This window comes from Plutella xylostella, chromosome 10 (assembly GCF_932276165.1).
Source record: "Plutella xylostella chromosome 10, ilPluXylo3.1, whole genome shotgun sequence".
NCBI classification, from domain to species: Eukaryota; Metazoa; Arthropoda; class Insecta; order Lepidoptera; family Plutellidae; genus Plutella; species Plutella xylostella.
In genome coordinates this window covers 6,987,600-7,004,367 of record NC_063990.1, presented here as the reverse complement: position 1 = coordinate 7,004,367, position 16,768 = coordinate 6,987,600, and the positions used below count along the sequence as shown (strand labels likewise).

Sequence of the window (16,768 nt, the reverse complement as noted above, 5' to 3'; positions counted from 1 at the left end):
CAACCGTATGCCTTTGTGATAAGGACTATTGACTGTTCGTGTTTCGTGTATCTTGTGTAAAAACTGTTCGTTAACTTATCTAAAAACTATTTGTGCTTTCTTCTTTCACACCTTCTATCTTTCTATCTTTCCTGTGTGTGTTATTGTGACGATAATAAACTTTTGATATTAATTTGGAGTTCGGACTTTAATTTAAATCGTCGCACCTCAACATACCTAAATTGGTGACCCCTTTGTTGGACCGTGAAATATAAAGAAGATGACGGACAGTGAAGCAGATACTGCAGAGTCGCAGCCACCTACGCCGCGCGCGAGGAAGCGCGCCTCGGTGACCGCGGTAGACCAGCCCGACGTGTGCCGAGTGGGCGTAAAGGTACCCCCGTTTTGGCCCGAGAAACCGGCGATTTGGTTCGCACAACTCGAGGGCCAGTTCGTTATTTCACGAATAACGGATGACACCACGAAGTTCTACCACGTCATCGGGCAGCTCGAGCACCAGTATGCGGCAGAGGTCGAGGACATTATCACTTCGCCTCCCGACACCGACAAATACGAGAATCTGAAGGCGGAGCTGCTCAAGCGGCTGTGTGTCTCCAAGGAGAACAAAGTGAAACAGCTGTTGATGCACGAGGAGCTGGGCGACCGCAAGCCCACACAGTTCCTGCGTCACCTGCGTCACCTCGGTGGTCCTGACGTTCCAGAGGACTTCCTCAAGACCATCTGGACCAGCCGACTCCCCAGCAGCATGCAGACCATCGTGGCTTCCCAGGCGACCTCCAGCCTCGATGCGCTGGCTGAGCTAGCGGATCGTATCCACGACATCGTGCCAGGACACCACCTCTCAGCCGTAGCCAGCTCAAGGCCAACGTCGGCAATGGAGGAGATGGCGAAGCAGATCGCAGCGTTGACGAAGCAGGTCAGCGCACTCACTGCCCACGTCCACGGCGACCGATCCCGATCCCGCGACCGACGACCACCGCAGCGACGCGACCGCCGATCACCTTCGACCCGTTCCCAGTCCAGCTACCGGAAGCACCCGATCTGCTGGCACCACTGGAGGTTTCGGGACCAGGCGAAGCGGTGCATCCAGCCCTGCGACTTCACGGCGGGAAACGGCCAAGAGGGCCGGAAGTAGCGACGACCGTACCCTCCAACGCCACTGCCACAAGTCGCCTCTTCGTGACAGACCGTCGATCTGGACTGCAATATCTGGTCGATACCGGAAGTGACTTGTGCGTCTTCCCCAGGTCGGCACTTCGTGAGCGACGTGCAAAGACTACTTATGAACTGTGTGCCGCTAATGGTTCGACCATATATACCTACGGTTCAGTGCACCTCACTCTAAATTTAGGTTTACGCCGAGATTTCAATTGGACATTTACTGTAGCTGATGTTACTAAACCCATCATAGGTGTTGATTTCTTATCATTCTACAACCTTGTGGTAGACATAAGAAATCAACGCCTATGTGATAACACCACTAGTCTATCTAGTATAGCTGTACCTGCTGATGATAATGATTCTTGTGTTTACAGTGTGAAGGTCTCGACTGGCGACTCCAGGTATCATGTTATTCTTGCTGAGTTCCCTGACATTACACGGCCAGCCGGCTCACCACGCACACCTAAACACAACACACAACACCACATCCGCACCACCCCAGGTCCTCCAGTGTCGTGTTCCCCGCGCCGACTCGCCCCGGACAAACTTAAAATTGCGAAGTCGGAGTTCGAGGCAATGTTGGCGAATGGCACGGCGCGTCCCTCCGAGAGTCCTTGGGCGTCTCCTCTTCACCTGGCGCCGAAGAAGGACAACGGATGGCGTCCTTGCGGTGACTATCGGGCGTTGAACGCCAGAACGGTACCGGACAAATACCCAATCAGGCACATCCATGACTTTTCTCACAGTCTGTCGGGGTGTACGATCTTCTCCACGCTGGATTTGGTTAAGGCATATAATCAGATCCCAGTTTTCCCGGAGGATATCGCGAAAACTGCGATCACTACACCCTTCGGACTCTTCGAGTTTCCGTTCATGACGTTTGGCCTACGGAATGCAGGTCAAACTTTCCAGAGATTTGTTGACGAACTGACTCGTGGCCTAGATTTTTGTTATCCATTCCTGGACGATTTTTTGATCTTTTCCAGGACCCAGGAAGAGCACGAGAACCACTTACGCCAAATATTTTCCAGGCTGCAGGAATACGGCATGCTCCTGAATACAGCGAAGTGTGTTTTCGGCGCTCCTGAGGTAACATTTCTAGGCTACACGATCAACAAAGACGGCACCAAACCTCTGGAAAGCAAAGTGCAGGCAATAAGGGAGTTTCCAGTACCAACCACGGCAAGGCAGCTCAGGCGTTTCCTCGGCATGGTCAATTTCTACCGCCGATTTTTGCCCAATGCTGCCGTAACTCAGGCTCCCCTTAACGCTTTGCTGACCGGTTCCATAAAGGCATCTCAGCCCGTCGAAGTGAGCGGAAACTCGCTGCAGGCCTTCAGCGACATTAAGGACAGCCTCTGTAGCGCTGCGCTACTGGCTCATCCTGATACGCAGGCCAAATTCAGTCTGGTCACGGATGCGTCTGATTCGGCGATGGGCGGCGTTTTGCAGCAGTACAAGGATGGGATTTGGCAGCCTCTAGCATTTTTCTCCCGCAAATTGAGCCCTACGCAGGTGAAATACTCACCCTACGACCGGGAGCTCCTTGCGATTTACGAGAGCATCAGATACTTTCGGCATATGCTAGAGGCCAGGCACTTCACCATCTATACTGACCACAAGCCGCTGTGTTACGCGTTTCACGAACGCAAGCGTAACTGTTCACCGCGTCAGTATAGACACCTGGACTTTATATCTCAGTTCACCACCGATATCCAGCACATCGCTGGCAAGGATAACGTGGTGGCTGACACGCTCTCTCGTGTTGAGGAGCTGCAAAGTCCAGTCAACGGTGAAGTATTAGCCGAATCCCAAGCTTCAGACACGGAGCTTATCCAATTGCTGCAGGGTGATTCATCGCTTCGGCTAGCCAAGGTACAAATTCCCGGGTGTCGTACTGAATTGTACTGTGATATCAGCACACCGACCCCCAGGCCATTCGTACCTAAGCCTTTGCGCAAGGCCATTTTCGACTGCCTACACTCGATGAGTCACCCTGGAGCCAATGCTAGTGCCAAACTAGTAGCACAGCGCTACGTTTGGCCACTGATGAGGAAAGACTGCCGCGAATGGGCTAAGGCATGTCTAGACTGCCAGCGTTGCAAGGTTACCCGACATGTGTCCGCGCCTTTGGGCACACTTGACATACCTGCAACGCGATTTAGACATGTCCATATAGACCTCATCGGCCCTCTTCCTCCTTCCAATGGATACCGGTACTGCTTGACAGCCGTCGATCGCTTCACACGATGGCCGGAAGCTGTCCCAATTACCGATATCACAGCGGAATCAGTGGCTAAAGCGCTGCTAGCTTGCTGGATATCCAGGTATGGCTGCCCAACCTCCGTCGTTACCGACAGGGGCCGGCAGTTTGAGTCTGCCCTCTTCCAGCACCTGTCCAAATTTGTCGGTTTCCAGCACCGAAGGACCACCGCTTATCATCCGCAGTGTAACGGGTTGGTGGAGCGTTTTCACCGGCAGCTTAAGGCTGCAATCATGTGCCACGCTGACACCACCTGGACCGAGTCGCTCCCACTTGTTCTACTCGGCATAAGGAGTGCCTTCAAGGACGACCTCCAGAGTTCCTCTGCCGAGCTGCTGTATGGCGAACCATTACGTCTGCCGGGCGAGTTTTTCAACTCAACAGCCATTAGTCATACCACCGATGTGACTGAATTCGCCGCCCGACTCAAGTCATTCGCCAACAAATTGCGACCAACTCCAACTTCGCACCACGTCAATCACAAGACTTTAGTATTTAAGGATCTCGCCACTTGCAGCCACGTATTCCTTCGAGAAGACGCGCTGCGAGGCTCACTCCAACCCGCATACACGGGCCCGCACGAAGTCTTGGAGCGCATCAGTGCCAAAGTTTTTAAGTTAGATGTCAAGGGCAAAGCCGTAACAGTATCTGTAGATCGTATTAAACCAGCCTACATACTGACGGACTCGAACACCCTTGACCAGCAACCTAACGTGACACCTGCCCCTGCACCTGACGTCACACCTGCACCTGCACCTGACGTCACGCCTGCACATGCACCAGTACCGGACGTCACTCGTGCATCTCCACCTCAACCTCCGATCAAAACCACTCGTTCTGGGCGGAGAGTTCGGTTTTCCGATTTTTATCGCCCGTAACCCGGTCTCTGGAGGGGGGTGATGTGGCGTACTCACCACACATAAATATATTTATCATTATATTTATTTATTTACCTATTACAAATATTTACACTTACACTATACAAAATAAGAAATAAAATTATAATCTAAAAATATCTATTTATATACCTACACCTATATTATTATATTGTATAAAACATTTATCATTTAAACCATAATTATCTATACAGAAATACACGTCAAAATTATAACACCTTATTTTTGTTGTCAGTGGTTAAAAATGTGATACACACTTTGCCGTTTTTATTATGCGCTTACCCGCGAATTCTGTGCGCGCGAGCGAGCGCGCATCAGTCGCCAGTCGTGAACTACACCTCCGCGGCTATTACATTATTTGTTTGCGCTCTCGCCTGTTACGCGAATACCAACCGTATGCCTTTGTGATAAGGACTATTGACTGTTCGTGTTTCGTGTATCTTGTGTAAAAACTGTTCGTTAACTTATCTAAAAACTATTTGTGCTTTCTTCTTTCACACCTTCTATCTTTCTATCTTTCCTGTGTGTGTTATTGTGACGATAATAAACTTTTGATATTAATTTGGAGTTCGGACTTTAATTTAAATCGTCGCACCTCAACATACCTAAATGTACAAAGGTCCTCTGGTTGCGCGCTCCCATTTCAAAAGAGCTACTAGCAGCTATTTACTTTACGAGCTCCCATTACAAAACAGCCACTGGTCACACTTTATTACCATTACAAAACAGCCACTGATCACACTTTATACACTTCCTTTTTCGTTTGTTACCATGACAACATTGGTTTGTTGAAAATACAAAAGTACTCTGTGATTACTTGATTAGGTAAAAAATCTATGCCGACTGACGGGACTCATTATTCTGAGCCGTGAAATTAAACGATTATGACGTCACGACAGCCCGCCATCCTGACGGGAATTTCAAAGTGGTCGTGATGGTTGTAATTTTTTAACTTTCTTTAAAATACCTTAAATTACTTATTTTGGCGTTGAATTTTTTCTTACTATAATAAAGTGATGTAAAACTATCCAATAAAAGTATTAAAAAAATTACGCATATTCCCTATTATCTGGACTAAACCTAACACTGGCGAAAAGTGGGTGCAGCAATGCACCTCTGCCTACCCCGCAAGGGAGTACATTAGTACAAGGCGTGAGTGTGTGTTTTTTTAGTTAATTATCTGACGATGGACTTAAACAATATTATTATTATTCTGGAAGAAATTCATCTTTGACTCATCGATGAGTGCCAATATAAATATGTTTTTTCTATGAATGACAAACCGACATAAAACCTCTAAGTATCCTGATTCCTCATATTGTACCGTTTGAGGTTTTTAACATCAGTTATGATATTTTATTCTATTTTAATAGCTCTGTATTCCTTCGTCTGCCGGTGAGTGAGTGACGGCCGACATATTGACGTACACGCGGCAGACGGAATTACCCCGAAACAGAAGCCAAAATATTGAATTCAACCTATGATATTTCATTACGAACTAGATGGAGTGTCAGTGCAAAAGAAAATTTCGACAAATATCACACCACCCACTTCTGCCACTGCGCTTCATCATCAGCCAACAATCATCCACTGCTGGACATAGGCCTCTCCCAAGGAGCGCCACAACACTCGGTTCTCGGCCGTACTCATCCAACCACTACCCACCACCCGCCTAAGGTCGTCAGTCCAGCGGGCAGGAGGGCGTCCCACGCTGCGTTTGCCTGTTCGTGGTCTCCACTCGAGAACTGAACCACTGCGCTTATTATGAATTAATTCGGGTAAAAGATTTGTGACAATATTCATTGCTGCAATGGTTGTACTTAACAGTAAACAAATGCTGACAGTTTTTTGCTTTGTTTTTGTATGTGACACACCATCTTGTCCGTATATCGTTAATCTGAATCCAACCTTCCACTACGTGGGCAGTCGTGGGCACGTGCAGATGGTATTGCGATTTTGTAGCTAAGTAAGTATACAGGGTGTTAACTAGAATGCGTTTGAGCGGGAAATGGGGGTTAGTATTAGTCTAACCAAGCACGTTTCTAAGAAAAAAAAACATCAGAATCTCGAATATTTATGTTTAAAGTCTAAAGTAAAGTGGAAAGTTTTACCTTAATCAAAAACATGGTCACCCTACACAAACACATAACCAATGAGACATTCGATTGCAAAAGAACACACACTGTAAATTTGTTATCAACTTCACTTTTCATAATTTATTTGATGTAACTATGATTGTAATTAATTACACAGTAGGTAATAACAATTATTAAATAAAATTGAAATTATTCATGGTGATTAATGACATACTAATCAACAATGAGCCGTTTTCCTTGACAGCTGTCAGTTGAGCTTTTGGGTAAGCCGATAGATGGCGTGAAAACGCAGTGTACCAACTGTCAAAAATTACATAGAGAGCAAAGAGTACTAAACTCAGAATAAGAACTCACTAGTTGTGATTAAATGTCGGGTGGTAGCGCGAGCCATCCTTCCGAGGCTCAGACTGCATGTGGCTTGGGATAGTGCTAAGTATTCTGTGAATAGTTCTACCCGCGCCGTCACGTAGTGTTCTTTTCTCTATGCGCGCCGTTTGAACGGGTGCTGCGTGCGAGAACTGATTTTCTATTTTTATTTATTGTATGATCCTAAATAAGATCCCAAAGAAATGTGCGCTAACTCTACAGTATCAAGGGAGGAGGAGCAGATAGCTCAACTACAACTCAATTAATACAGGAGAAACACAAGGAAACTGAGAAAACTTGAAAAGAACGGCAGTACGCACAATCGCACTGAACGCTGAAGCAACAGTGACATCGACATCATAGAGAAAATAATACTACAATTCTACCTACCTACGTCACTTTCACATTTCGTTAGCCTCACAGAATAACATATTGTGATCTGAGTGTGTTCTGAGGGTTTGAAAGTTGGTACAACCCCAGACAACGCCATCTATTTCTCCAAAAAGGAACTTTTTTTTTTTTTAACAAACGCCTCATTAAACAGCTGATTGTCATAAAGTTTGATAGATCGTACAGAATATAATTTATGACTTTCTAGGAGCTCAGAACAATAATTAAACCTTTTTACTCAGAATAAGGTAAGCGTTTAGTATTCACCCTTGATACTTACCACATTTTATTTTTCTTTTATTACCTAAAGATGCGTACAGACCGGCCCAACGAACGTCCACCGATGGACATTTATCATACATAATACAGGGGCAGATTGAGCAACGAAGGTCAACAAAACCCGTTCGTTGGCGTTCGTTTGGCCGGTCTGTATGCAGCTAAAGTTAAAAGACCACAATGCATAACAGGATGATAACAGGGTCTACCTTCAATGACGAATTGGTTTACTTACACTCGCTCATCTCGATTTGTGTTGCGTACTTGCGATTGAGACGTCTTTGATGACGAATAGTACGGAAATCCTCATAATAAGTATGGCCTCACTTTAAATACCAGTAGAATAATAACAATCTCGCGTATCATAACCATCGAGTATTTATGATAGTCATTACCTTCTCTGTGGATCTAGTCTGTCAGTCAGTCATTGTTGTTTACTTGTTTACAATCATTTTTTACAATTATTACCTAAAAGGGAAAAGGTACCTACAATTCTATCTTTTGATTACCAAGCCTTGTTCCTCATTTCGTTTTATGTTGTGCTGTGCTGTGAATACGTGTGACCTATGTTATGAAGCATAAAATGAAAATGTTCTGTATTCATAAAAGATAATTGTGTATCAATAAAGTGATACTTATGGAGTAAAATGAAATGTCTACAATGGATTGGGTACTTTGAGTACCCAAAATCTCGGTAGGTACCTTGACGATGTGGCTCCACGAGTGTGGTGCAGATGCACGCATACTTTTTTATTGACCTTGGCTTTGAATTGTTTGGCCTTGATCTTGACTTTCAAGTTCATGGTCATTCTGTCAAACGTACCTAAACCTGAATAGGGTGACTATGAAATTTTAAAATGTACTAAATAAAACTGTTTTATGTTGGTCAGCTTAAAGCAAATAAAATACGTTTTTTAATGTCTTATCGTGTTCAGTATCATCAGCTGTATCTACCATTTCCCGCTCCAACGCAATTAAGTTAACACCCTGTACAGTACTGGAAATCAAACACGAGCTTTGAAAACCTAGGTCTACTTACAGCTTTTATAAATCTAAACGGTGTAAAAAATGGTACTCGTATACTCTGAAAAACCGAGGTCTACTTACAGCCTCTTTATCTAAACGGTGTAAAAAATTGTATAATAGCCGATAAATCATTATCGTGTTTAACCAGTAAATTGTAAAAACTGTTGATTTGCGAACATCAAGTTGAATTCGTTTTATTTAAACCTTTTTTACGGATTCTCTAAAGCGTTTGAGGTCCGCTAGCTATGTAAGTACATCACGGAAATTGGAAACTCTCAATTTAATGTCTCATTAAGGATAAAATAATTTATTTATTATAACTTAAACAAATTATTTTCATGAAATTACTGCTACTTATTTGATACTTTATTGCACAAATATGAAATATAAGTGTACAAAAGGTGGACTTAATGCTAAAAGCATTTTCTACCAGCCAACCTACAGGAGGTACAGAAAAACTAGTAGAAAGGTGCAACAAAAAAAAGTAGTTACTAAATTCAAAAAGCAAAACCTAAATATAGTTTTAAAAAAAACACGCATTCACGCCTTGTACTAATTTACTCCTTGCGGGGTAGGCAGAGGTGCATTGCTGCACCCACTTTTTTTTTAGAGTGTTATGTTAGTCCCAATGTAATAGGGGGCGGGCCTATTGCCATTTTACGGGCACATCCAAGACCCGAGAACAAATATCTGTGTTTAAACAAATATCTGCCCCAGCCGGGAATCGAACCCGGGACCATCAGCTCAGTAGTCGGGGTCACTATACTAACCACTACGGCATTCGGTCGTCCTAAATATAGTATTAAAGTAAGTATAAAATGTTTCCCCGGTTTTCACCTTGTGTGGTGTGGACCTGCATTAATGCAACATTTAAGTTTCCTACAAACTAGTTACACAGTTATGCGGACAATGTTGATGAAACTACCAGCAATAATTCCTCTGTCACAGTACTTATACTTTTTATTTTTTTCAGAGATGCTTAAAAAATGTTTTCACGGCTTACGTTTATAAAGTTATAAAAAGTTCCGAGTTGGTAGCGGGCGACATGACGCCGCAGCAGACGACGCGTTGCAACGACAGCACTGGTTTCTCTGTGATGGTATGGGATACATTCGAACCCAGCGACATGAAGCTAGCGACGCGTCGTCAAGCAGCAGGCGACACTGTCGTCCGACCCCAAATAAAAAGTAGTGCCGCTGACGCCGAAGCAAGTCGATAAAAGACAAGCATGTTTCTTATTAAAATGTTTTTCTCTTAACTGGATTCTATCTATGCTGTTGTCGTTTATCGCCCGCTTCCAACAGTTTCATTCGCACGAACAGAGAAATCTGCTCAATTATGCCTACCTATGTAGTAACACATAACAATCCGATATTGCAATGCGACTAGTTATGCGACTGTGTTCAATATTGGATTTGGAATGTGAGATTGTTTTGTACCTACACAGACACAGTCATAGTTAATTTGAAACGGTAGTGCCAATAATACATACCTAATGTAATGTGTATTTATGGGTGCCTACGAGGAAATGAAATGACTAATTAATTATGTTATTATAAACTAATCAGTCAGTTGCCTGGGGAATAATTGTGGCTCTAAGCAGAGTATGATATACCGTTCTACAAATTTAGTTTAATGTAGGCTTTCTAGGTTGGATACTGTAGGTTTGTTCAGTTATTATAATAATATTAACCTTATGCTAGTAGGTACTTAAACAGTGTGTAATTACTGTTTCTTCTGGGCAGGCGGGGCTGATATATCGTATTTATTATGTGGTGTTAGTGCTCGTTCACATTGATCTTACGAGTGTAGTCGCGGGCAGTCGCCTGGACCGCACGTGCGTTTCGATTATCCTAACTTCCTAATATTATAAATGCGAAAGTAACTGTGTCTGTCTGTCGGTCTGTTACTCTTTCACGCAAAACTACAGGACGGATTTGAATGAAATTTGGTATACATATGGTCTAGACCCTGAGAAAGAACATAGGTTACGTTTTATCCCGGAATTCCCACGGGAAAACTTTTTAGCTCGCGGGAACAGCTAGTTCATAATATACTTGCGAGCAATGAACTGGAACTTTTTCATTGCTCGTGCGTTTATTATAACGTCATATTATATTTAATATTTCGTGACCGTGCTCACGAGGTCAACGTGAACAAGACCTTAACAGGCACTTCTACAAGGGGTCAATACAAAATAGGATTTTCAGAAATGTATGTCTTCTTGAATGATAATTTCACCTGTGGTGTGGCACTGTTTTGGTACGATCTTAACGCATTATATATGTCGCAGGCATCTGGTTGAATCTCCTTTTTGATTGAACCACTAGCCCGTTCATTGGATGGCGCTATTCAGTTGTATGACTAAAGGACAGCTCGTCAAGTCGTTGATTGTAACGTTCGACGTCTTGATGCCTGCTACCTATATTTTATATTCTCACGTCAAATTTCGCAATATGTTAGATCTGCTGCTATTTTTTCAGTGTAGAGCGCTCTGCGAGTTTGCAGAATATCTATTTTGCGCTTACTTGTTGATAATTAAAGCTTTAATAATAAAGTTTTCACTTTTATTTCATGTTCAAAATTGTTTTAATGATCTATGTTTGTTAATGGCGCTTACGCGTGTTTTGAAAGTATACAAGGCCAGAACGCACCCATAGTGTACTAGCACTGTATAGTTTCAAGTGAAAAAAATAAATATTTTACTTGAAAATATACACGATTTGTGCGTACTAATCGCGTATACTTTCAAGTTGGGATTTACTGAATCGTACTTGAAAATATACATTGCTATTACGCATATTGCTTGATTGGCGTACTTGTCGCATATAATTTATACCTACATGCTGATTCTAATTTACTTAACTATTTCGGTAAATGTAAATGACTACAATTGACTTGTTCTGCCTGTCATACCTATAAAATTATAATAAATGAAGATGAACAAGCTCTAATTTGATTGATAAATTGATATTTATAGCAATCATACTTGCAAGTAAGCATACCTACTAATATCTTATTATTTAAATGAATTAAGAGTAATACCTACTACACTCCTGAACGGATAAGACTAACTTAATGACGCCGTCGGCAATATTAAAGTGCATTTAACAGCGCATCAAAATATTATTATAACCAACTAAAATAGTAAATTTTGATCAAATTTTAAATTTAACGGTTTAAAAAAATTAGGGTCATTTGGTGTTGACTTTTTGCTACTTGGACTTATTCATTGCTCGTGAGTGTAGTAGGTATTACCCTATAGACCTATTATAGACATATTTTTCATCAAGTTTTGAATTCACCGTAATTGTCTTTTATTAATTGTTCTACACCCTCTCATGAGATAATTTTTACTATTAACAACAGTTCTACAGTTTAATATCAATTTACTTTTTAACTTACGGTGTAAACTAAAACGCCTAGTGCGGAATGATGATGCAATGTTTAGAAAGCAATAGACTTATTACTATTTCGCATGAAAGAAAGAGAGAGCAACAATTCAAAAGGGCTACCTGGTAACTAATCACGTATAGTTTCAAGTGCTCGCATTGCCGCTTGGCGCTTGAAAATATACACGATTAGTACGCAGTGGTAACTGCTGCAGTATATTTTCAAGCCATAATTTTGGCCCAACTTACTTGAAAATATACGCGATTAGTGCGTAATGGCCTTGTATACTTTCAAGTAAATCATGGCACCATTTTAATTTGAAAATATACGCGAGCAGTCCCAACCTCTGCGTTCTGGCCTTGTATATTTTCAAAACACGCGGCGCTTACGTGATCTTACGTTAGTCAAAAGTTATAATTATTATAATGTTATTATTTCTTAACTTTTGTATGATAATAACGGATCCATATTTTGCAACAAGATTTTAAAAATGTGGTATTACCCGTGGCATATTTTTGTCTTGGTTAAGGTATTCTCGGACATAGCTGCGTTTCCTACAATCTACCCGATGGTAACAGTTCGGAATAGCGTAATTTTTCATAGAACGAAACTTCGTTTGAAATTCCCTATATTTTTATCACAGTTTCACAAAATATATTTACAACCATATGAGGTATCACACGTTGTAAATTGGATTTATGTGGGTAGTAATACACTGTAAAAAAGGTTATGGACCAAAATGTAGTCGGTACTGTGTACCCAGTGGCACAATAATAACTACTTAGTAACTAATTAATAAGTAACCTATCCTTTTTTTAAACTACTGGTGGTTTAATAAAGGGATATTATTTCTGATTAAATTCGAAGACCTATAACTTATTGTAATAAGAATGATGAGCTCTAGCTGCAAGCAAAAATAGTATATACCTATATTATATATATTTTTATAATAAGTAGTATCAAATACTTAGCAGCAACAACTTTAAGCCAGAATTACAACGATATTATTATTCTTGGAAGAAACTGAAACTAAACACCAGTACTCATAATATTATTTTCGTTAAAACAAACGGGACCTATTTCGTATCGTATTATTGTTACTGAGTATGAAATAAATTCTCTTCGTCTATAGATATTGATGTTCCACTCAGCGAGTTGTGAATAGCTTTTCTAGCAGGCAAGGAGAATTTATGACTATTGTAATACACATCGTATATTGTAATGTACATCATATCCAACTATTCATTATTTTGTATTTATTTATCAATTAATCTCATTATCTGCTCTAGTTTTAAGACAAATACTCGTATAGGTACTTAACATAACGTAGATTGAAAGTGAAATGACTGTCATAATACCCACTCGTATAGGTACTTAATTACGATAAATTACACTGGCGAGCAATGAAAAAGTTCTAAACTTACCTAGAGAGTTGAACTTTTTAGTGCTTTTATTTCATTTTATCCCAGGTCTTTATTGGTTCAGTTTATCCCAGGATACGACAGTGACGGTATTCACTATTGCATCTCTTTAGCCAGTTCTCAACACTGAAGTACAAAACGTTACACTAACATAATTTGCTCACATCACCACATATATTAACTCTACGAGCCATTGTTTGCCAGCCATTGTCAACATGATACACAGCCCCATATTATCAATACTGACGAATATTATGCCGTGAAACATGATTACAGGAGTAACATTGACTAATAACAAATAAATGGGAATTACATTTTATACGATTAATGACCTCCGCTCAGTAGTTGTGTCAAAAGTGGAAAAGGTTGCGCATTTCAGCAATCTATAAAAGTGCTAAAAACATGTTCAGGGAATCATGTTGAACAACTTTTTGAAAATCGATGCATAGTAAAGAAAAGTCTCGAGCCCTGAGTCACCGTGCTTCGCCTTTTGCTACTTATATACTACTTTTTCAACACCCTCTATTATTATGCATTATCGTAAATAAATGTCGCTTAAGTTAATTTGCCTTTGCACCGTCGATAGTAAATATGTAAAAAAAGAAGTTCCATTGTAATGTTATAGTTATGTATGTCCCACGTTGGGCGCCCGATATTTTTGATCATTGGTTACGTGTTTTATTCCCGGGTTAAGATAGATTATGATGAGGGTTTTTCAGGTTGATGTAGGTTTTGTCCGGCTTTCCTATTCTTTTGGATATTTTATTTTCCTAGGCTTAGGATGCTGCTGGAGATTCTTGCCTATCTAAGCTAAGTGGGGCACACATGACATATACATGACATATACATGTTATATATATATTTTTTGCTTAACTTACCTTGATACAAGTTCACCTCAGATTATAATTTTATTATTTGTTGTGATATTACCAATTATGTATAACAATACCTAAAACATAAAAAAGTATTTTGTTTAGTATAAGAGACTCCGATCCCACAGGCAAATTGTATACAAACAGTTTTGTGGGACTCATTGTAAAACTACAACTAATATGTAAGCTTATTAAATAAATAAATAAATAATAATAATGTACACTAATAGGAATACTTACTTTCATAATTCAGGAGTTACGATGCATATTATTTTTAAATATGAATGTACCTGAGTCGCCAGCACAAGTTTCGATCCTCCGTTAACGTTGCGTATCGATAACTGTCACTGTCAAAATGTAAGGCAAAGTTAGTTCCAAAAGTGACATTTGTTTTTTCCATATGTTAGGTGGAATTTCACCAAACGCTAAAAGTATTTAGTAGCCTGTCATACGTCTGTCAGTTAGTAAAAAATGTATTTAAAATTTGATTTAAATACGTTTAGCGTTTGGTAAAAGTGACCCTCGTGTAGATTCGAAAATAGTATCGAATCCTATGCTCGCTGCACAGCTCACTGTGGAGTCTAACTATAAACGAATTAATGTTTCGCATTGTATTGTCAACAATGACCTCCTGAGTCCGACCTTTTGGCTTACTGTACCACTTTTGCAAGAGCTTGTATGTGTTTTAGTCGCTTCAGGTGGTCAAAATACCTACATTTTAACTTCATTCTTTTTCATTGACGAAATCATTCGTGTAACATTACTAAAGTTAATTGGGACTTGAATTTACTTTGATCCAGCACTATCATGAAATCCATACAGGCACATCTATGTACGAATACCTTCTATATAAATAAAGATTATTTTCCAATTAGTACCGACTACTGGCAATATCATAACAAACATAATAAAATAAACACATTTAATATCCGGTCGTTGTGTGAGGGTGTATTGATAATATCTCCGGCAGTTGGTGCGGAAATTCGCCTCTTATTTATTAGTTTTTACTTATTTATTAGTGTTACAAGCTTTTATTTATTTTCTGTATCTTATTAATCATTTTTTGTAGGTTTTTCATTACCGATCCAGCAGTACGTGACACTAACGCAAAATTGTATGGCGCGCAGCTAGTGCAACTACTCGCCGCTTGGTGGCGACTCTCTCGAACCCTACGAATTCACGTTTACTCGCCACTTCTCGAACGGTGTAGATGGTGTCTCGTACACCCCAAATAGTAGTCATAATTTAACCTGGATCTGTGAAGCGAAAGGAGCAAATTAAGTTAACTTTATGGTACAGTCTAGCTAATCCGTCCAAACCGCACCTCCACTCAACTTCACGCGTTATTACAAAGTTCCATCTAGTCAGTCTGGTTGCCGACTCAACTTGCACAATCATTGGCTACCGGAACTTGGTCGCAGCCAAACACTGGAGGAATTTATTTGCGAATAACTTTGCCTTAGTAAGAACTCTGAGTCAGGCTCTAAACGAGGCGATTGAGGAAGCAAAGTATCGCTTAGTGATAATGCCGATCCCAGTCCCTCTGGATGGAATCAGCCCAACTACCCTGTTAGACCGACAGAGGCACAATCAAAACGCTTACAGACGACCTAAATACTTAGTCAATGTAAAAAAATGTAGAACAAGGATTTCAAACCCTAATTTGCCAACATTCCACCATCTTTCTTAAGCTCTTTTCACACCATTCATTGTAAGTCGTGCAGTGGATTGATAATGTCAGTGGTTCTAATAATGGTTCAATAAGCCAAAAAGAGGGTGACTAAGGGGCTCAACTCAATTCTTACCAATTTCGATGGAACACTTTTGTATAAACTAATTGCGGGCCGACCGTATCTGTCAAAGAGCCGAAAAATCTCCGGCTCGATTTACCGATGGCTTTACCTCTATACCGGTTATAATTATAAGGTAGTCGTTATGGTTATTATAGATTTATGGGGAACAGGAGCAGTAGAAAATTTGCCTCTAGTTGGGAACATGTTGCGGTTAATGTAATTTCCTGGTACCCAAATATTATTTATTAATATCGATATCGAATATCTATAGTCATGTGAGACGGAAAAGGGTTCGCCAGTAGTGGCCAATACTTAGTGAGTACTTAACCTTTGACGGCGAGCCTTCCGGCACGCGCGCCGGCCAATTAACCTTTTACCCGCGACGCTACCTTTCCACGCTACCGTCCTCTACAATGAATCATTCAGGATATAGGGAAAAGGTAAATCTATAACAGGTTACTAGTAGTTATTATAATACTAGCTACTCCCACGAGTAATGTGATAACTACACATGTAAGTATTAAACGAATACATACTTAGGCACGTCACTCCCTCGCTTCGAGGGAGTGACGTGCCATGCTCATAATAAATATGTTAGAAACAATCACCAAGTTCTGGATTTCCATATTCAGGCAAAGAGACTGTTCTAAATTCAGTTCAATTACGGATGATTTTAATGTCAGTATTTTAGGAATTTATAAAAAATAAATAATATATTATATGTATACAGAACACAATATCCCTATCTATCTAAAACACAACTAGCTCATTAATTCTCGATGATTCTTTTAAAAGTTATCGTAGGCTATTCATAA

General features: G+C 40.7%; 1 protein-coding gene across 1 annotated transcript; it reads left to right on the top strand.

Moving 5' to 3' along the window:
• Positions 1-259: 259 nt before the first annotated feature.
• On the top strand, positions 260-1,135 carry LOC125489112. The gene has a single exon (XM_048623758.1). It carries the CDS (start codon positions 260-262, stop codon positions 1,133-1,135), a length of 876 nt encoding a protein of 291 aa, XP_048479715.1.
• The last annotated feature ends 15,633 nt before the right edge of the window (positions 1,136-16,768 follow it).

What these genes read in the sequence shown, in the direction of transcription:
- LOC125489112 (XM_048623758.1), top strand. Translation starts at nt 260, where the DNA reads ATGACGGACAGTGAAGCAGATACTGCAGAGTCGCAGCCACCTACGCCG.